This window comes from Tachyglossus aculeatus, chromosome X1, assembly GCF_015852505.1.
Source record: "Tachyglossus aculeatus isolate mTacAcu1 chromosome X1, mTacAcu1.pri, whole genome shotgun sequence".
NCBI lineage: Eukaryota > Metazoa > Chordata > Mammalia > Monotremata > Tachyglossidae > Tachyglossus > Tachyglossus aculeatus.
In genome coordinates, this window is record NC_052101.1 from 118,972,670 (window position 1) to 118,994,918 (window position 22,249).

At 44.4% G+C, this 22,249-nt stretch overlaps 1 protein-coding gene across 1 annotated transcript in view; it reads left to right on the forward strand.

The window, feature by feature from the left end:
- NWD1 (NACHT and WD repeat domain containing 1) overlaps window positions 1-19,465 on the forward strand; it is a 46,160-nt gene extending 26,695 nt beyond the window's left edge. Inside the window, exons 9-18 of the mRNA XM_038740310.1 lie at window positions 3,726-3,923; window positions 6,760-6,882; window positions 7,906-8,114; window positions 9,483-9,755; window positions 12,596-12,686; window positions 15,048-15,202; window positions 15,693-15,969; window positions 16,060-16,610; window positions 17,427-17,532; window positions 19,094-19,465. Coding sequence (XP_038596238.1) covers window positions 3,726-3,923; window positions 6,760-6,882; window positions 7,906-8,114; window positions 9,483-9,755; window positions 12,596-12,686; window positions 15,048-15,202; window positions 15,693-15,969; window positions 16,060-16,610; window positions 17,427-17,532; window positions 19,094-19,383 — 2,273 coding nt within the window. The 3' untranslated portion in view covers window positions 19,384-19,465. The remainder of the gene's footprint in view (window positions 1-3,725; window positions 3,924-6,759; window positions 6,883-7,905; window positions 8,115-9,482; window positions 9,756-12,595; window positions 12,687-15,047; window positions 15,203-15,692; window positions 15,970-16,059; window positions 16,611-17,426; window positions 17,533-19,093) is intronic.
- The last annotated feature ends 2,784 nt before the right edge of the window (window positions 19,466-22,249 follow it).

The following is a 22,249-nucleotide window of genomic DNA, read 5'->3' on the forward strand; positions in this document are numbered from 1 at the left end:
CCTCTCCAACCAGGTCGTCCCACTGGCTACCCAAAGCTTCAGAAAGTGCTGCATCCCAGTGAAAAACTGGGCATTAATTGCTGAGGACTGACTGGTTTGGCACACTGTCAACAAGAAGAGAGTTGTTCAGTTTGAGTAAAAGCTTCACATGGAAGGAAAGACAAGGAAGCAAAAGAGAAAACAGCACCATGTGCTTCAAACATTAAGCCCAACAACACAAAAAGGGACAACCATTTTAGGGTCCAATGGTTTGGGTTTTTTGTTTGCTTTCTTACATACCCCCCCCCCAAAAAAAAAAAAAACTACAAAGGACAAGCTTTTAATGCATCCACTGTGGTTGGGATTTTTCAGCCACACTGGAACTCCTAGGTGAACTTCACCATTAGAAGTGTCTAATCTATTGACTACCCTTAACATTTATGGGTATATCGATTTATTTACTCTTTTTTTAATGGCACTTGCTGAGCCCATACTATGTGCCAAGCACTCTTCTAAGTGTTTGTGTCAATCAGGTTGGACACAATGCAGTCCTCTCCCAAGCTGCTGGTGCTGTCGCCATCACCCCTGTTCAGAATTGCCTGTCCCTCCATCCCCATCCCTGTTCCCATGTGTACATTAATTAATTAATTAAAAAAAAAATTGGAGTGTGGCAGCGGGAGGGGACCAAAAGAAACAAGTGGAGGGGCAAGCTGCGATAGGAAAACAGCTGGGAACAGGGGCGGGCAGGAAGAAGGCTTGGGATGAGGGAAGGACGTGGTGGGAAGAGGTTTAGAAGAAGCAGTGTGGGCTTACTGGATAGAGCACAGGCCTAGAAGGGAGAAGATCATGGGTTCTAATCCTGGCTCTGCTACGTGTCACCTGTGTGACCTGGGGCAAGTCATTTCACTTCTCTGTGCCTCCGTTTCCTCATCTGTAAAATGGGAAAAGGAGGACGAAGATGAGAAGAAGGAGGAAAATAAGACACCAAAAGTAGTGTGTTCGGCAATCGCTGAGAGGAAAGGTCATGGCCAGGATAGGCTGAAAGGCAGAAGGCAGGGGAAGAAGGTAACAGAGGTGAGACTCTAGCACCGGACTAGGGAGCGAGGATGAATTCGTTGGACTCCATTTTCCTTATCTCGTTTGAGGAACGTAAGAAAAAAACAGAGGTTTGGGCCAGGGACCCTGGGAGACACGAGGTGTGGTTTTGTTACAGCCTCAAACATGGCTCGGCTTGGTTGGGTTCGGTTCAGTGTGGCTCGACTCGGCTCGGCTGCCCCGAGGTTGGCCCTTTGCTCGGCTCAGTTGGGCTTGGCTCAGCCCGTCACAGCACATCTCAGCTCGGCCCGGCCCGTCATGGCTCAGCCCGAGCAGGTTTGGCTGGGCTGGGCTGCCCTGGCAGGACCATGCTCGACTCGGTTGGGCCTCAACTCAACTTGGCTCGGCTCAGCCCAGCCCGACTCGGCTCAGTTGGGCTCCATTCGGCTGGACTGGATCATCTTTGGGTCGATTAGGCTCGGCTTGGTTGGGTTCGGCTCGGCTCAGTTGGGCCCGGCTGGTGGCCAATTGGGGGAGGGTAGGGACTGTCTCTATATGTTGCCAACTTGTACTTCCCAAGCGCTTAGTACAGTGCTCTGCACACAGTAAGTGCTCAATAAATACGATTGAATGAATGAATGAGGGGTTCTGGGGTTCAGCTGGGGGAGGGGTGGCCCGGGGATCGCCCCTCCAGCCCCAGGACTGCCCCACCGACCCCCTCCTCGATGCTGCTTCCCGGGGGGTGGGCAGGGGGAGATGGAGGGGAAAGTCTGCAGGGGAGACCAGAAGGACAGCCCCCTCCCCACTCCACAGCGCCGGGACCCCGATAACTTGTTTTGTTTTGTTGTCTGTCTCCCCCTTCTAGACTGTGAGCCTGTTGTTGGTTAGGGACCGTCTCTATATGTTGCCGATTTGTACTTCCCAAGCGCTTAGTACAGTGCTCTGCACACAGTAAGTGCTCAATAAATAGGATTGGATGAATGAATAATAATAATAATAATGATGGTATTTATTAAGTGCTTACTAAGTGCAAAGCACTGTTCTAAGCGCTGGAGGGATACAAGGTGATCATGTTGTGCCACGTGAGGCTCACAATCTTAATCCCCATTTTACAGATGAGGTAACTGAGGCACAGAGAAATTAAGTGACTTGCCCAAAGTCACACAGCTGATAAGTGGCAGAGCCAGGATTAGAACGCATGACCTCTGACTCCCAAGCCCGGGCTCCTTCCACTGATTAGTAGTGTGAGTACCATGTGGGACAGGGACTGTCTCCAACCTGATTAACTTGTATCCATCCCAGCGCTTATAACAGTGCTTGACACATAGTAAGCACTTAACAAGTACCATTATTATTATTATTATTATTTATAATGTATTTTTACTTAGATGCAGTGCTCAACTGTCCCACTTCAGCTGATTGTGGAACAGATCCTAACTAATTGCATGTAAGCCTAGGGGAAAACTGACTCCACAGTACAACCGCATTTAATAATAATGATGGTATTTGTTAAGCGCATACTAAGTGTCAAGCACTGTTCTAAGTACTGGAGTAGATATAAGCTAATCAGGTTGAACACAGTCCCTGTCCCACATGGGGCTCACAGTCTTCATCCCCATTTTACAGTTGAGAGAGCTGAGGCACAGAGAAGGGAAGAACACAGTCCCTGTCCCACACGGGGCTCACAGTCTTCATCCCCATTTTACAGTTGAGAGAGCTGAGGCACAGAGAAGTGAAGTGAGTTGCCCAAAGTCACACAGCAGACAAGTGGTAGAGCGGTGATTAGAACCCAGGTCCTTCTGATTCCCAGGCCCGGGCTATATTCACTAAAGGACCATAACCTGGTTGTACCATGGAGCTCTCCTGTATATAAAGTCGGTGTCTATCTGTCTCTCTCCTTAGACCGTAAGCTCCAGCAGGGCAAGAAACATGTGTTTTCTACTTTAATTGCACGCTACCAAGTGCCAACTACCATGCTCTGTGCAGAATACTAGGTGTCAGTAAACAGAGAGGATGGTGTAAGATCTCAGGGCCAGAAACTAAAACCCAAAATTGAGTAATGTAGAATTGAGGCCCTTTTTGCTCAGCCCATGGCAATTTAACCTCTAAAACATTTTGCACTGAGTGGCCTAGAAGATCCACTAGAGGCCTTCTCACTGCTGGAAGGTGGCCAAAAACAAGTTAGATGATCAAGGAGAGCTCAACGACGTGTTTTTCTGTGTTGCTTCAGAGTGGCAAAGAGTAGTCAGGCTCATTATGGCATCAGGGTTTGGGTTTAAGGAGTCGAAATGCGGGCTGGAAGGTGTTGGGTAGTCCTGCAGGGACATGAAGTCTGAGAGACATATGCTTTTCCTTTGTTCTCGAAGGGCAGGAATGGTCTGGGGCAACTAAGAAGAGCCCCAGGCAATGGTCTGTCTACAGGGATTAGGACCTGGGTTCTAATTGTGACTCCACCACTTGTCTGCTGTGTCATCTTGGCCAAGTCACTCAACCTCTCTGCGCCTCAGTTCCCTCATGTAGAAAATGGGGATTAAGACTGTAAACCCCATGTAGGACATGGATTGTGTCAAACCCGAGAAGCTTGTATCTACCCCAGCGCTTAGTGCAGTGCCTGGCGCATAATAAGAACATAATAAATACCATAAAAAAAAGCAAAGGCTTGGGGCAACTGTTGGCCCACTCCATTCTAATGAACTGTATACTTCCTTTAGATGTGAGCTGTTTCTACACGGAGATTCTGGCCCGGCTGCATTCTTTTTCATCACTCTACCCATCTCTGATTGGGCAGCTCTGCCATCAATGCCTGAGTTGGTTCAGTGCCCGCCCCCATCCCGTCCTGATCCCTGAATGTGGATTTTTCCAGCCTCCAAACGGACCTCTCCGCATAACACTAACTGGATGTCACCAAGGTAGGCCTCCTGAACTCTCAAAGCCCCGTTTACATGGCTTAGTGGATAGATCACGGGCCTGGGAATCAGAGGGTCATAGGTTCTAATCCCGGCTCCACCACTTGTCTGCCGTGTGACCTTGGGCAAGTCACTTCACTTCTCGGGGCCTCAGTTACCTCATCTATAATAACAATAATAATAATGGCATGTATTAGGCACTTGCTATGTGCAAAGCACTGTTCTAAGCATGGGGGAGGTTACAAGGTGATCAGGTTGTCCCACGGGGGGGTTCACAGTCTTAATCCCCATTTTACAGATGAGGTAACTGAGGCACAGAGAAGTTAAGTGGCTTGCCCAAAGTCACACAGCTGACAATTGGCAGAGCAGGGATTTGAACCCATGACCTCTGACTCCAAAGTCCGTGCTCTTTCCACTGAGCCATGCTGCTTCTCTATAAAATGGGGATTGAGATTGTGAGCCCCATGTGGGACAGGGACTGTGTCCCACCCGATTTGCTTGTATCCACCCCAGCGCTTAGTACGGTGCTTGGCACATAGTAAGCACTTAACAAATACCATAATTATGTTTATTACACAAACTCCAAATAGGAAGGTCTATTGGACACTTACACTTGGTTCTGTGACCTTTGGGTATTTGATATTCACCCTATCCTCAACTCTACAGCATTTACGTACATATCTTTAAATTATATATTACAAATCACTTCTTTATGTAGATTAATGTCTGTCTCCCTCTCTAGACTGGAAGCTCATTATGAGCAGGCAATGTGTCTGCTAATTCTGTTGTATTGTACTCTCCCAAGTGCTCAGTACAGCGCTTTACACATGATAAGCACTTGATTAATACCATTGATCAAGAAGCTGGGTGGCTGAGTGGAAAGAGCACAGGTCTGGGAGTCATAAGGACCTGGGTTCTAATTCTGGTCTGCTGTGTGACAGTGGGCAAGGCACTTCACTTCTGTGTGCCTCAGTTACCTCACCTGGAAATTGGGGATTAAAACTGTGAGCCCTATGTGGGCTTGGGACTGTGTCCAATCTGATTATATTGTATCTACCCCTACGCTTAGTACAGTGCCTGACAATTAATCATATTTATTGAGCACTTACTGTGTGCAGAGCACCATACTAAGTGCTTGGGAGAGTAAGACAAAACAATATAACAGACACATTCCCTCCCCACAATAAGCTTACTCTGTCTAGATGGACATAGTACATAGTATGGCACGTAGTGAGCGTTCAACATTTTTTAAAAAATCAATTGATTGACTTGTGGCCTTACTAGCTGCTGCAGGTTTCCTGGTTTTTCATGACTTTTACTAATCTCCTGGCAGCTCCTTAATATAGTTTCTGTAGCTGGGAAAATGTAGTTTTCCCTTAACACACTCTGGGATTTCCATCTGCCGTCACTGAGTTCCTTTGGGAACTCTCAGGGCTGCCCCTCATTGCTTCATACTGACTGGAAGCAGATCTCAGATGCTCAGGCGACAGAACAATTACAAGCTATAAATACTAGTAATGAGCCTGTCCCAAAGGTGGACCAAAGTAGTAGGCCACTTCAAATAGGAGTTCAAGGTACTTGGGATTTAAAAGGAGGAACGGCAGATGGTTTAACCATGGTAACCCGTGGAAATTGGAGCCGGAAGATCGATCTGTCTGCTGCTGAATGTACAGTATTACCCAGGAACTTGATTTTGGAGAAGCAGCGTGGCCTAGTGGAAAGAACACGGGCTTGGGAGTCAGAAGACCTGGGTTCTAATCCCAGCTCTGCCAATTGCCTGCTGTGTGATCCTGGGCAAGTCGCTTCAGTTCTGTGCCTCAGTTTCCTCCACTGTAAAATGGTGATTAAATACCTGTTCTCCCTCCTACTTAGACTGTGAGCCCCAGGTCGGATTGGGACTGTGTCCGACCTAATTTTCTGGTACCTACCCCAGTGCTTAGAACAGTGTTTGAAACATAGTAAGCACTGAACAGAGTCCCTCGAAGAAACCCCAAACCTCTGATCATATTCAAATCTGATGCCTCAGCTAGGGCAGTACTGAGCCTCTCTCCCCAAATCCTGGTAAATCTGACACTGTGGGGAATGCAGTTTAACCCAATCCCATCTCTTCAGGAATATAATTCATATTAGCTACACTGAGTTTACGGGTGGGATAAGTTTACATTGGTAAATAAAATCTCCAACTATATTAATGCATAGGAAGCAGATTCGCTGGAGACAATTTTCATGCCCCTAGGTCATGTTTTGTTTTGTTGCCTGTCTCCCCCTTCTAGACTGTGAGCCCGTTGTTGGGTAGGGACCGTCTCTATGTATTGCCGATTTGTACTTCCCAAGCGCTTAGTACAGTGCTCTGCACACAGTAAGCGCTCAATAAATATGATTGAATGAATGAGCTTCATATATGGACTCTACAGTCAATCAATCTATCAATGGTATTTATTGAGCGCTTACTGTGTGCAGATCATTGGACTAAGTTCCCGAGACAGAACAATACGACAGACTTTGTAGACACATTCCCTGCCCACAAGGAGTTTACAGTCTGTTTCCCCCTCTAGACATTAATAGAAATAAAGAAATTACGGCTATGTGATCTGATTCCAATTGGCTTAATCCAACCCAGGACTTCCTGGAAAGGACTATCTTAATCATAATGATGGTATCTGGTAAGCGCTCACTATGTGCCAAGCACTGTTCTAAGCGCTGGAGCAGATACAAGGTAATCAGGTTGGACACAGTCCCTGTCCCACATAGACACACTTCCTGCCCGCTGCAGCTGCACTGTAGCCCTTGTTTTTCAGTATGTCGAAAATGTGCCTTCATATTTGTGTCTATTCTCCAGGCATCACAGCAATGGAGTGGAGTTCGGCTAACGAGCTACTGGTAGTTGGGTCAGAAGATGGGACCTTGGTTGTGTGGAACATGCAGGATAATCAGGTGGTTCACATCTTAACCGGGCACACAGGTGAAGTCTAGAAGAGTGGTTTCCTGAAACCGCCTTTTCATCAGATTTTATGCTAAGGTGCCACAAGACCCACCCACCCCCAGAAGCACACTGAAATCAGCAGCTAGATGCAGATTAACTTCCTCTTCCTCCCATGGCTCCCAACGAAAACAGCCTTTTCAAAAAACACCAAGAAACTCTTGGTAATTTTCAACTTGACCACCTAATTTAGAGTTGGGGATCGTCATGGTTCTACACTATATACCATATAATAATATATACCTTTTATAATCATGGCCTAGTGGATAAAGCATGGGCCTGAGAGTCAGAAGGTCATGGGTTCTAATCCTGACCCCAGCACTTGTCTGCCGTGTGACCTTGGGTGAGTCGCTTAACTTCTCTGTGCCTCAGTTCCCTCCTCTGGAAAATGGGGATTAAGACTGTGAGCCCTGTATGGGACAGGGACTGTGTCCAACCCAATTATATTGTATCTACCCCAGTGCTTAGAACAGTGCCTGGCACATAGCAAGCACTTAACAACTACCACAATAATAATAATAATAATAATAATAATAATAATAATAATAATTATAATGTATTATACCACACAATGCAGTACTTAATGCAAGACCCAACCAACCAAGTTTTGATTTCTCTTTGAACATTTTATAATAATAATGATAATTGTGGTACTATATGCCAAGCACTGTACTAAGCACTGGGGTAGAGACAAGATAATCAGGTCCCATGAGGGGCTAACAATCTAAGAAGGAGGGAGAACAAATACTGAATCCCCATTTTGCAGATGAGGGAACTGAGGCATAGAAAAGTGAAGTGACTTGACAAGATCACACTGCAGACAAGTGATGGAGCTGGGATTAGAACCCAGGTCTTCTGACTCCCAGGCCAGGGCTCTTTCCACTAGACCACGCTGCTTCCCTTTTCGAGAAGATAAAAATCTATTTCAAAGCCAAGGAGATTTCTGGTGGTTGAAAGTTTACAGTGTTCCCAAGTTTGCCAACAATCCTTCCTGCTGTGTTATAGGAGCGGTGCAGTGTGTAAAAGTATTTGGAGAAGGGACCTATGCCATTTCATCTTCCACGGATCACACATTGCGCACGTGGAATTTGGTCTCCGGCACAGAGAAGTATGCCATCTGGGATGGAGGCTCTGTAAATTCAGGGGAGAGAAATTTCTGTTGTCTTCATTTGGACGAAAAGAACGGTATTGTGTACTCAGCATCTGGCTCAAAGGTAACAAAAATAACCTGACTCTAAAGTAAAGCTGAGATCATATGTGATTTCACAATCACAATACACAATATAGAAATATTCGGATAGAATTTAAATACGTGTAAGATCCAAAGAGTCATGGCTCCAGATAATACTGGGGTTGCCTAGTACTGCTATACTCTGGTTAGAATAGAAATCCTAATTGGTGCTATGAAAACATGTTATGTTTTGTGACAGAGTGCTAATGAGGTATGGTTTTCCATAAGAAATAAGGTAAAAGCATATTAATGCCTTCCAGAGATCCAAAAAAATCAACTGACAATATGAATCTATATTTTTAAAGTGATAAAGATACAAAGTCAACACTGTTTAGTAACTTACACGATCAAATGACAATGAGGATATGCAGCAATAATACATGATCATTCATTCATTCAGTCGTATTTATTGAGCCCTTACTGTGTGCAAAGCACTTTACTAAGCACTTGATTATGAATTTGATTCATCAAATGCTAACCTATGTCTACATAAAAAACATAATTGCCCTCCGAAAGCTTTGCATATGTTGACCTGATGTTCTACCCGGGTCCAGACACTTCAACAAATGTAACTGCCAGATTTAAATTCTTGAAGTTTGCCCTTTGCTGAACCACTTGATTGCTATATGCCAAACTCTGTATTGTTATTTCCCAGCAATGCTATTATGTTGACTTGTTCTGAGGTTCACTTAGAAGTCAAGTTCTGAGGTTCACGTAGAAGTCAAGGTGAGCTGTGTGTATCTAGGTGAGGGGTAGCTCTAAAACGCAGTGGGGGGGAGGGGTGGTGTGGGGTGTGTGTGTGTGTGTGTGTGTGGGCGCGCACACAGTCAACACACAGAACAGAATACACTACATTAGATTGCACTGCTCACAGTGCCCAAATGGCAAAGCCCTTACTTGCTCCCTTATATTCAGTCCCCCTTCCCAGCCCCACAGCACTTATGTCCATAACCGTAATTTCTTTATTCCTATTAATGTCTGTCTCCCCCTCTAGACGGTAATCTCATTACGGGCAGGCAACGTGTCCACCAACTCTGCTGTATTGTACTCTCCCGAGCACTTAGTACAGTGCTCTGCACACAGTTAGCGCTCAATAAGTACCACTGATAATGATGAGTGCAGCCAAGGATACTAACACTACACTCCAATAGTGCTATTGCAGAAAAGCCTTGGTTTTAATGGGGAATGACTGTTGCTTACAAAAAACCAAAAGGTTATGTTCAAATTAAGAAAAATTTGAAGGAAAAATTAAAACAATCTACAAATGGGAAAATCCTGAATTTTGCTATTGGTGGATTTCTGCTTTGGGTTATGTACCAACGACTTGGTCTCTTTTCATCATTTCTACCAGGTGAATGCCTGGAATCTGGAAACTGCAGAACTGGTTTTCCGCATTTTGGAGGATCCTTTAGATATCTGGGTAATTGCGGTCGTATTTGCCTGCAGTGAAGTGGTGATGATGGTTTCTAAAGGAGGAATTGTAAGTCTCTGGGATAGCAGGACTGGCAAGTTTCAAACGAGGCAACATCTGTCTACTCTAAAAGAAGAAACACCGTCCTGTGGGATCTTGATCCAGAAGCAAGAGAAAGTAGTAGTTGGTTTCAGCAATGGTTCCCTCTCTTTGGTATGTATTACCATTTTCCTGAATGAATAGTTCTAGAATGTTCAAATATTTAAAAATACAGTAAATAATTATAAGGTTAATTCCCAGTTCCAAGTTATTTACCACCCTATGCCAAATCATGAGAAACAGCATGACCTAGTGGAAAGAGCATGGGCTTGGGAGTCAGAGGTCATGGGTTCTAATCCCAGCTCTGCCGCTTGTCTGCTGTGCAACCTTGGGCAAGTCACTTCTCTGTGCCTCAATTTCCTCCTCTGCAAAATGGGGATTAAGACTGTGAGCCCCATGTGGGACAGGGACTGTGTCTATCCTGATTATCTCGTATCTTGCCCAGCGATTAGTACAGTGCCTGGCACATAGTAAACCCTTAACAAATACTATGAAGAAAAAGTGGGATGGAAGGAGAAAGACACATGGAGATTGCTTGTTCCACCTTTCCCTGCAGCCCAATTTCTTTCTCGAGGCTGGAGATGTTGCTGCTGCTGATTCTGGGGCTTTCTGTGGGGTTTGGGGGTTCCTTTCTGTTCACAGTGGCCCCCTAACCTGAAACCCCTAACCAGAGGGCGCCTGGCAGCATCTCCACTTCTGCGCAAATGCTGGATTACAGGCAGAGGTGGGAGAAGGGTAATCCTCACCATGTCTCTCCTGAATGGTTCTGACTGGCTGAAGGGAAAAATCATGCGTGTTTGTGCATGTTCATTTCTCCGTTGTGGGTATCCTTCTCCTCTCTCTTTTCATTGCCTCTCTTTTGTCTTTCTCCTTGATCTCTCTCTCTCTCTCTCCTTTCAGTCTCCCTCTCTACTCTCTGTCTGTTATTCTCTTCCCCTCACCCCCTAGACTGCACCTCTCTCCTCTTCAGTTCTCTCACTCCTCCCTGTCTCTTTTCTGTTCTTTTCCTTTTCTCCTTTTCCTCTCCCCAAATCTGAACTCAGTCTCTGGCCCTTAGAAGTCCCGCTCACTAACACTGTATCTGCAGGAAATGACTCTACCTGGTTCTTTTCACTACTTCATTTCCTTTTGTTCAATCTAATAATAAAAACACTATATTAGGTTGCTAATTATCTTACAAATAATTGATTAGTAATTGGCGGCAATTTAAACACATGGCCCTGTTTGACTTGCCAGTTGTAGAGTAAGTCAGTTTCAGTGGATCGGTACTCTAGGAGGAGGACAGAAAAATTTTGCAGGGTATTTATTATCGCTAACAACTCACCTCAATAAAATCATGCCAGTACAGGCATTAGCCAAGATACTTCTCATAGGTTTGTCATCCAGACACTGTGTTCCTTTTAATTAACTGCATTCTTAACAGAGTAGTTACTGTTCTGTTCCTTTGTCACTGACCCTTAAGTAATACAGCAAAACTTGAAAAGCAATTGCTGATCCCACCAGAATGTGCATGGGTTGTCACAAGATTTGGGGTAAAAAAACTGTTAATTTTCATCTTCTACATCGTCAACTGCAGCACTGTACTGTACTGTGTGCAGAGACTATGGTACTAGGTGCTTGGGGAACGTACATTAATATTAGTACGTGTAGTATGTAATATTAATATTATGTAATGTACATTCCTCAAGTACCTACTACCATAATAACAAGTACTAACAATTATTATTATCATTATTGTATTTAAACACTTACTGTGTGCCAGACACTGTACTAAGTGAAGGGGTAGATATAATATGAAGATATCGGATACAGTCCCTGTCCCACACAGGGCCCACAGTCTAAAAGTGAGGGCAAACAGATATTTTATCCCCATTTTACTGATGAGGAAACTGAGGTACAGAGAAGGTAGGTGACTTGCCCAAGGTCAAAAAGCAGACAAGTGGCAGGGAAGGATTAGAACCACTGACTCCCTGGCCTGTGCTCCGTCCACTAGACCAAACTGCTTAGGCATTTTTCCTGCCCCCAAGGAACTTCACCTTCACCAATCCTCCATCTACAGGGAGCAGCGTACTCACTATGATGAAACTAATTTACATTTACACCCACAGACCAATAGGACAGTGTTTAATGCTTAAATATAAGGTAACATATCCCCCCATCTCTTTGCTAAAGTTGTATTCCCCTGCCTTCTCTTTGCACACACATTCATTCACATACTCTCCTCCACTTTGAAAGAGATAGTAAATGTAAAATTAATTAATAGTAGCTTACTATATGCTGGACACTATTCTAAGTGCTGGGGTAGATACAAGATGAACGGGGTTGGACGCATTCCTTGTCCCACATAGAGCTCACAGTCTTAATCCCCGTTTTACAGATGAGAGAACTGAGGCACAGAAGTTAAGTGACTTGCCCAAGGTCACACAGCAAACAAGTGGTGGGGCAGGGATTAGAACCCAGTTCCTTCTGACTCCTGGGTCCATGCTCTATCCACTAGGTCACGCTGCTTCAAAAAAGTACCAGATGATGGTATTGATATCATATGTGACCCCCTTATTGAAAGCACTTGGTTTAAGTGCAATAAAGAAATACACAATAAGACAGGATTCTACTCTTTAGAGGCTTACATTGTAATGCCTTGTTGTGTGACAGAAAGCAACATGGCTCAGTGGAAAGAACATAGGATTGGGAAGAAGGAAACCCAGATTTGCTTGTTCAGACCCAGGTCTCTAACAAAGGCTTGCTGTGTGACATTGGGCGAGTCACTTAAGATCTCTGCCTCTCACTTGCCTCATCTGTAAAATGGGGTAAAAGTAGATACACTTAGACTGCGAGGCCTGAGTGGGAATGACACTGTGTTCAGTCCGCTTGTATTGATCCCACAGTGCTCTGGAACAATGTAAACACAATGAATTCCATCGATTGATTGATATTATGTCTCATCTTTTATGCAGATTTCTTCTGAAGGAAATAGTCTGCTGGACAAGGTTCCTGCTGCTGTAAGATTTGTCGTAATTTCTCAAGATGAATCTTTTCTGGCTGCAGGTAGAGTTTGGCTTTGGTTCCTCTTTGGTAAAGGCCTTGCCAGATTTCATAAGAGCTGTGTGATGGAAAGAATGACTGTTAATGTCACCTAGAAGGTATTCTTTAACAGAATCAGAATACCAATGTAATGTTCCCACCTACATTTTCATCTCTTTAACGTATTTCAACCAAAGAGTCATTTTCAAGTTTTACTTCGACGCTTACTTGGTCGGTCTCTGTAGCTTCACTCCAGAAACAAGGGGTACTCTTCCTAATGCCAAAATTCCTTCTCTCATCCTTAGCAGATGAAAAATGCCATCCCCAAACAAACTTTAGTCCCTCTAGACTGTAAGTTTGTTGCGAGCAGGGAACATGTCTACCAACTCTGTTATTGGCCTAGAGGATAGAGCACGGGGCTGGGAATCAGAAAGACCTGGGTTCTAATCCCAGTTCTGCCCCTTGTCTGCTGTGTGACCTTGGGTAAGTCACTTAACTTCTCTGTGCCTCAGTTAACTCATCTATAAAATGGGGATGAAGACTGTGAGCCCCATGTGGGACATGAACTGTGTCCAACCTGATAACCTTGTGTGGAAACGAACTCTTCACCGGCCTTACTCCATTTTGTTTTCAGTCTCCATTTTGCATTAATCTACCTGGTTTTCCTAAATCATGCTTCAGCCACATCCTTCCCCGTCTTCAATTTCAGCCACACCTTCCCTTGTCAATTTCAGCTACACCCTGTCCTCTGTTAAGAAAACGGCAGCCATACTTATTTGGAGCCAGTTTTCAGTGTGAAGAAACACCATGCCCATTACGGACTATACCTACATATCCCACCTTTCGGTGATGAGGTTGAGCCCGCTTTTAGGGCAACAGACTTCGTCTGTCCTCACTCATGCAGATCTGTATAATATTGCAATAAAAATCCCCCTTTGTGTTGTGTTGCTGCAACTTGATTTGTGTAGTGGTCTAGACGTAACTACCCCAGCGCTTTGTACAGTGCCTGGTACATAGTAAGTGCTTAACAAATACCACAATTATCATTATATTATACCCTCCCAATCTCTTAGTACACACAGTAAGTGCGCAGTAAGTATGATTGATTGATTGGGTTTCATACATCAATATTCATCTAATTTGCTGGAATGTCTAGTCTCACTTAAGGTGGGGTTGCCAGATGGTTGCATACAATAAAATCAGGAATACAATTCTTGATCTCTGGTTCTAAAAAATCAGATCTCTCCTTATAAGTGAAGGAAACAATCAATGGTATTTCTTGAACGCTTACTGTGTGCAGAGCACTGTACCAAGCGCTTGGGAGTATATAATATAATAGAGTTGGTAGACACGTTCCCTGCCCACAACTAACCAGCTCCCTTCCTTATCCAGAAAAGGAAACTAATATACAGCATCAACGACCCACCTGATGGAAAGCACCCTTGGAGGTTCATTCACCCTCCTTCCTCTCCCCCTCCTCCCCCTCCCAATCCCCCCCGCGTTGCCCCCTTCTCCTCCACACAGCACCTGTATATATGTATATATGTTTGTACGTATTTATTACTCTATTTATTTATTTTATTTGTACATATTTATTCTATTTATTTTATTTTGTTAATATGTTTTGTTTTGTTTTGTTGTCTGTCTCCCCCTTCTAGACTGTGAGCCTGCTGTTGGGTAGGGACCGTCTCTATATGTTGCCAACTTGTACTTCCCAAGCACTTAGTACAGTGCTCTGCACACAGTAAGTGCTCAATAAATACGATCGAATGAATGAATGAAATTCATTCGTTCAATGGAATTTATTGAGCGCTTACTGTGTGCAATGCAGTGTACTTAGCGCTTGGGAGCATACGAAGCGTGGCTCAGTGGAAAGAGCACGGGCTTGGGAGTCAGAGGTCGTGGGTTCTAATCCCTGCTCTGCCACTTGTCAGCTGTGTGACCTTTGGGCAAGTCACTTAACTTCTCTGTGCCTCAGTTATCTCATCTGTAAAATGGGGATTAAGACCGTGAGCCCCTCGTGGGACAACCTGATTACCTTGTATCCCCCTCCAGCGCTTAGAACAGTGCTTCACACATAATAAGCGCTTAACAAATGCCATCATTATTATTAAGATACAACAACACAGTCTCTGCCCATAAGGAGCTCACAGTCTAGAGGGTTGAGGTGCCTAACCCTACCGTTTGTCCCCTTCATATTTTAATCAATCAATCATATTGATTGAGCACTAACTGCATGCAAAGCGCTGTACTATGAGCTTGAAGGGGACAATATAACCAAGTTGGTGGACATGTTCCGTGCTCACAGTGAGCTCCAAATCCTTATTCCTTTGAAACTCTACAGATCAGAAAAGTAAAATCCTAACTAGTCCCTCACCGTTTCAGGTTTTGGAAAATATGTGCGGGTATATGTGGCTGATTCAAAGGCATTTCAGAGGTTTATGGCCATGGATCTGGAGCATGAGAATATAGTGGAAACTGCTGTGGTTGGACATGATAACAACGTAATTGTCACTGGCTCTCATGATGAGATCATCCAGGTAAGAGGAAACAAATGAAAGGCAACGTAGAACAACATCAACTGCCAAGCAAATTGGCTTTGATAGGCAAGCAGTGCTCCTCTACAGAAAATCTTTTCCGTCCCACGGGTCTGGGTTCAGACTTCGTGAACCCCTCCTTAGTTAAAAAAAAGCGGGGGGTGGGGGGGGAGGAGGATAGAGCATGGGTCTAGAAGTCAGAAGGACGTGGGTTCTAATCCCAGTTCCGCCACTTGTCTGCTGTGTGACTTTGGGCCAGTCATTTAACTTCTCTGTGCCTCAGTTACCTCATCTGGAAAATGGGGATTAAGAGATCTGTTAGTTCAGTTGCATTTATCTGCATCTGGGCCCTTGGCTCTGTTCTGCTAAGGTCCACAGGCCCCATCTCTTTCACAGCTCTTCTGCCCCGACGCATTCCACATCTTTATTTACAGCACAGACGCATTTCATGAACTACCTGATCGTGACCTCTCGTGGCTCTAACTTTTTTCAGATATGGAGTCTGTCAGAGCAAGGGACCCTGTTGGATATTCTGGATAGCACCGGCATGCCAGTAACATTGTTTGCTCTGTGTGGAAACATTTTAGTATCGGCCTCCCAAGAGTCATCATCATTCAAAGTCTGGGATTTCACTTATTCGCGAAAGCACAAACCCTCAGCACATTTTCTGGACCGCACCGGCTGTACGGCAATATCTCACAATGGAAATTATGTCTACTTCCCCCGGATTGGGAATAAAAACAAAGTCACCGTTTGGAACTCAGTGGAAGGTGAGTACGATTCGTCCCTGTGAAAGGCTACGCACCAGAAAGCCAAAGAGGCCTATGATTCACCGCCTTTTTTTTCTCTTTTTATTGCAGGTGAGGAGGTTGATGCTCTAGACACTTCAAATGAAGTGAGATGTTTAGAAGTGGCAGGGCAGCTGAAACTGCTCTTCACAGGACTGGTATCGGGGACCGTCCTTGTGTTTCCACTGAACTCTAGGCAGGACGTAATGTGCATTCCGCCCCCAGAAAGTCAGAAAGCTGTCAATTGTATGGCCCTCAGCAAAGGGGAGGAACGAGTGGTTATAGGGTATGACAACATGGTCCTTGTGCTGGATATCAGACCCGGAGAGCCCTATCCACTGATCGATGGGCCCACTTACATGTTTTGCACTCAACTTCCTGCTGTGATTTCAAGTGTGGCTGTCCTAGCTGACTACCGTGTGGTCTATGGCATGACGGATGGAGGCTTATTTCTTTACGATTGTCCAAATTCCAAAGTTTTTTCCTTGGAAGCCCATAAGGACAGAATCACCTGTTTAGAAATCAGCCACAAAGAGAAGTGGGCGGTGAGTGGTTCTGAGGAGTCTATGCAATGCCTTTGGGACCTGGAGATCTGCAGATGGGAACATGAGATGTGCTATAAGGTAAGTATGCCATAAGATTAAGGGTCAGAAAACCTGAGACTGGATGGAAATCCAGAGTTGAAAGAATCATTACTGGATAATGCTCTTTCTGCAAACCTCCAAGTGCCAAAGAGCACGGGCTTGGGAGTCAGAGGTCGAGGGTTCTAATCGCGGCGCCACCACTTACCAGCTGTGTGACTTTGGGCAAGTCACTTAACCTCTCTGTGCCTCAGTTACCTCATCTGGAAGATGAAGATTAAGAGTGTGAGCCCTGCGTGGAACAACCTGATTACCTTGTATCTACCCCAGTGCTTAGAACAGTGCTTGGCACATAGTAAGCACTTAACAAATACCATCATTGTTATTATTACCTCCTAGACTCCTCTCCACTCTAGGTCTCCATCCCAAGTCCTGTAATCATCATCATCAGTGGTATTTATTGAGCGCTTACTGTGTGCAGAGCACTGTCCTAAGCGCTTGGGAGAGTACAACAGAGTCGGTAGACACGGTCTCTGCCCACAACAAGCTTACAGTCTAGAGGGGGAAGACAGACATTAATAGAAGTAAATACATTACGGCTATGTACGTAAGTGCTGTGGGGTTGAGGTTGGGGTCAAAACCTAGTGTTCCATCAATCCCTGGTATTGATTGAGCACTTACTGTGTGCAGGGCACTGGACTAAGCGTTTGGGAGAATGCAGTGCAACAGAGTTGGTAGCCACGTTGCTTGCTCACAGTGAGCTTACTGCATTATAAATGCTTCTTTGGAAGATTCCTAGAAATCAATCTCCATTTAGGTTTCTTTTATGGTAATAATCAAGATCATCATTTTTAACAGAGTTCCTCCTTCCAAGGTATGCAGTGTGCTTGCTTCTCAAAAGATGACATGTACATATATGCTGGGTTAAAGGATCGATCCATTACAGTCTGGAATGTTTCAGATGGTGAGTGATTTCATATTTAAAGTAAATGCATTCTGAAACTTAAACAAGGAATATGGAATATATTTCTTTGAGCCCTTTGAAATAGATATACCCCGGCTTTAGGATGTGTACATTGGGTCGGTAATATTCCCTGGGGCTTATTGACTAAGTGGCATTAAAGTCCAGATGTCTGTCTCTTGGTCACCGTCCATGTCAACAGAAATGACACAAGTAATTGGAGAGCTCCATGTGTAGATTGGCCCCCAAAACACATCTGACCTAGTAGGCTGAGCTATTGGTTAAAGTCCCGGGAGTGAGAAGGAAAAGCAGTGTGGCTTGGAGGATAATGCACGGGCCTAGGAGTCAGAAGGACCTGGGTTCTAATCCCGGCTCTGCCATATGTCTGCTGTGTGACCTTGGGCAAGTCACTTCACTTCTCTAGGCCTCATCTGGGGATAAGAGGGTGAGCTCCAAGTGGCACAGGGACCGTGTCCAACTTGATTACCTTGTACCTATCCCAGGGCCTAAAACAGTGCTTGGCACATAGTAAGCGCTGAGCCCATTGTTGGGTAGGGATTGTCTCTATCTGTTGCCGAATTGCACTTTCCAAGCACTTAGTACAGTGTTCCGCACACAGTAAGCGCTCAATAAATACGATCGAATGAATGAGTGAATGAACAAGTACCATAATAATTATTAGAAAGACCTGGGTTCTCATCCCGGCTCCACCACCTGTTTGCTGTGTGACCCTGGGCAAGTCACTTCACTTCTCTGTGCCTCACTTACCTCAACTGTAAAATGGGGATTAAGACTCCAAGCCCCATGTGGGACATGGACTGTGTCCAACCTCCTTAGCACCTAACCTCCTTAGTATCTACCCCAGCACTTAGTACAGTACCTGGAACACAGTCACACTTAACAAATACCCGTAAAGAAAGAAATCCTGTTGTCAATTGGCAGGCAACCATTATGAGATGGGCATTATTACATCAACCACATAATGTTATCTCCAATACGAACCTTTTAGTTCCCAAAAAGGAATTTTGAGGCAATATTTCTTGTTGGGCTGGGCTGCTACTTACAAGGAAAGTGACTAGTAAGGGACTAGTGTACCTTGGTACATCTATTTCTACAAGTATATGCAGGAGAAACCTAAGAAGATCCTATGCCAACACATGTGCAAATAGTCAGTCGTATGGATCATGATAATGATAATAATGATGGCATTTATTAAGTGCTTACTATGTGCAAAGCACTGTTCTAAGCGCTGGATATGATCTTGTTTGTGTGAGGACAGGAGTATTTTTGAAGGGAATTTTCCCATTTTGATTGGAAGAAGCGCTGGGAGAGATGCAAGATAATCAAGTTGGACACAGTCCCCGTTATCCACAGGGCTCAAAGTCTTACTCCCCATTTTACAGACAAGGTAACTGAGGCACAGATAAGTTAAGCGTCTCGCCCAAGGTCACGCAGCAGACAAGTGGCAGAGCGGGGATCAGAACCCAGGTCCCCTGACTCCCGGGACATGCTGCTTCTGTTGTTCAATCATTTCCTCCTTTGTTTCTCTCTAACGCATTGGCAGGTTCCCTGTTAGCTGTGCAGTTTGTGTACGCAGTAGTAAACAAGATCATTCCTACAGCAGATGGGTTTATTGCCACAACAAGACTCGGTTACCTAATTCGGGAGAGGTTTCACTGCCCTCAGTCAGTGAACCCCCATTACAACCCTCTCAAGAACATCAAAGCAACCTGCAGCGTCATAACCAGGAAGAGAGATGAGGAAGACAGGAGGAGACAGGAAAATCACTCAAGAGGCCCTGGAGTAAATCAAAACAGAGTAAACAAGCTCTCTCAAATCTGTATGATTGTGTGATGGAAAGTGAGAGGGGAGCTCAGGGAACCGCATCAATGCACTACGCATTTCAAACCACCCTCTAGACCATAAGTTCATTGTAGGCAGGGAACGTGCCTACCAACTCTGTTGTACTGGACCCTCCCAAGCGCTTAGTACAGTGCTCTGCACACAGTAAGCACTCAATAAGTACAACTGATTGAATGATTCTCTCAGAGCACACAAACCACTTCCTCCAGGAGAAATTCCCCGACTAATCTCCACCATCCTAGTAATGGAATCCCGTCTGCCATCTTTAGGACATCTCCATTTTTGCTCATTTTTTATTGTTTTAGTTACGGGTTTTTACTTTAGTTTCCATTATAGTAATAACGATAATAATAATAATGACAACAACAATAATAACAGTGGCGTTTCTTAAAGCACTGAGCACCGAGGTAGATTAAATACAGTCGGATCAGATGATTCCATGCATTTGCTGTGTCTAATAATAATAATAGTGGAATTTGTCCAGCACTGTTGAAAACACTGGGATAGATACAAGCTAATCAGGTTGGACACAGTCTCTGTCCCACATGGGGCTCACAGTCTTAATCCCCATTTTACAGATGAGGTAACTGAGGCCCAGAGAAGTTAAGCGACATGCCCAAGGTCATACAGCAGACAAGTGGCAGAGCCGGGACTAGAACCCAGGTCCCGCTGACTCCTACCTTCTTGATTAGATTGAAAGCTCTTCCAAAGCAGGGGCCTTACCTTCTACTTCTGTCGTGTGCTGTCTCTAGACTGCAAGCTCGTTGTGGGCAGGGAATGTGTCTGTGTGTCATCGTATTTTACTCTCCCAAGCACTTAGTACAGTGCTCTGCACACAGTAGGTGCTCAATAAATACGAACAAATGACGTGACCAGTACAGTGGTCAGCACACAGGATGTATTCAGTAAATAGCCATGGTGATGATCCCAGTGGGTCAGATTAGATCAATTAACAGGGCATTCCAACGTATTGTTTTCCCCACCCAGCATTAGCATTTATTCTATTAAACACCTACTGAGATTTGCTGCCCTTGGCATGCTGCTGAACAGAGCTAAACTGGAGTCGAATTAGTGAACAGCTTCATAGTCCCTGAAGGCCTGGAAACGGTGGGTAGTTACCTCACCAGTCAAGAGGGGAGGATTTCTGAGTGAAACGGATTGAATATGCTACTGCTATCCTCTTCGTTTTTCAGGCCAACTGCCTCTTGGGGTTTAACATAAACAGATTTTATGGCACTTAAAATGAATTTTCTATTTGTATTCAGTGGCTTCTGAAAATTCTGTCTTTCTTTCTGAGGGAACTTTGGTGACAGTCAGAGGACCCAGATCTTTGAAGGGTTCCTCCCAGGGACAAAAGGATTTAAAATAAATCGATCCTGTTCTACTTTAGCAGGTGGTTCTACTTTAAACTCTCATGAAGTTGAACTATACTGAGGATCATAAACTGAGTGGGAGAATTGTGCTAGATTTCAGTTCAACAACAATAACAAAAAAAAGCAATGAATACACCCTGTGTCCTTGTAAGATTTTCTGGCCATGAAGAAAACTCAAAATGTTGTAATTTTTAGTACAAAGTAGTTTTTGAAACATAAAAAGTTTTACATGCCCATAGTTCTAATGATTTACTCTCCACAAAATGCTGGCATTGGTATTTTTCTTATCAAACTCCAAGGATGTTTCTGATGGTTGGAAAAACGTTTTTAACAAGTTAGGATACCAATGCAAGTTATGAAATGACAGGTTGAGAAATCGGTTCAAATTTTTTAAAAGTAAATAAAGGCTGGAAAACGATATGGCAACTCAATTCCTTGCAAGTTGTCTTCTCCTGGGGAAGTCTAGTTTCCTCTTTGCTATTTTTCTTCAATTTTGGTTTCCATTTTCAAAACTGTACTCAGCCTAGATTTCTCTGTAAATCTGTTAAATCTGCCCAGAAATGAAAACTCGGTTAAAAAAAGAATGCTGTCCAAACAGAAGGTGCAGGATTAATTGTGCATATCACTATCTGTAGAGTTTAAAAGAAAATTGAATAAATAAGACTAAGACACACAAACAAGACTCTTCTGTTTACTGCTTAAAATAAGTTAAAGGGGATGTAAGGGCACCCTTCTCTGAAGTGGAATAAAAGTATGAAAAAAATTTGCATTTGAAAATGGAACATCAATTCCTACTGTTCTCCTCTTACTAGAGTGGCCATTGATGGCACTCGTGAGGACCAAATACCCCTTTGCTGACCCCGAAGTCCAAGCAGAAAGGGGCACTGCTTCTGAGTCTTGTGACTTGGTGGCAGGAGCCTAGGGCAGAGCATTCATTCATTCCATCGTATTTAGTGAGCGCTTACTGCGTGCAGAGCACTGTACTAAGCACTTGGAAAGTACAATTCAGCAACAAATAGCGACAACCCCTACCCACCAATGGGCTCACAGTCAAAACCGAGGGGTTAAAATGAAAACGATGGTTACGTTCTTGGCAAAGCCCTGGTTATGGAAAACTCACATTATAATAGGCGAGTGCATATTTTTCCTAGCACCACGTCGCGTGCTTTCCAAATAGACCCACCTCATCAGAAAAACATTCCCTAATTCCATCATCAATCAACAATCATAGTTATTGGGCGCTTACTGGGGGAGTACGGTATAACAGAGTTGGTAGGCATGCTCCCTTCCCACAAGGAGCTGACAGTCTGGAGGGAAAGACATTAATAGAAATAAAGAAATTAAGGATAGGCACATAAGTGCTATGGGGCTGATGGAGGGGTCCCTTCAAGGCCCTGCTGAGAGCTCACCTCCTCCAGGAGGCCTTCCCAGACTGAGCCCCTTCCTTCCTCTCCATCCCCCCCATCTTACCTCCTTCCCTTCCC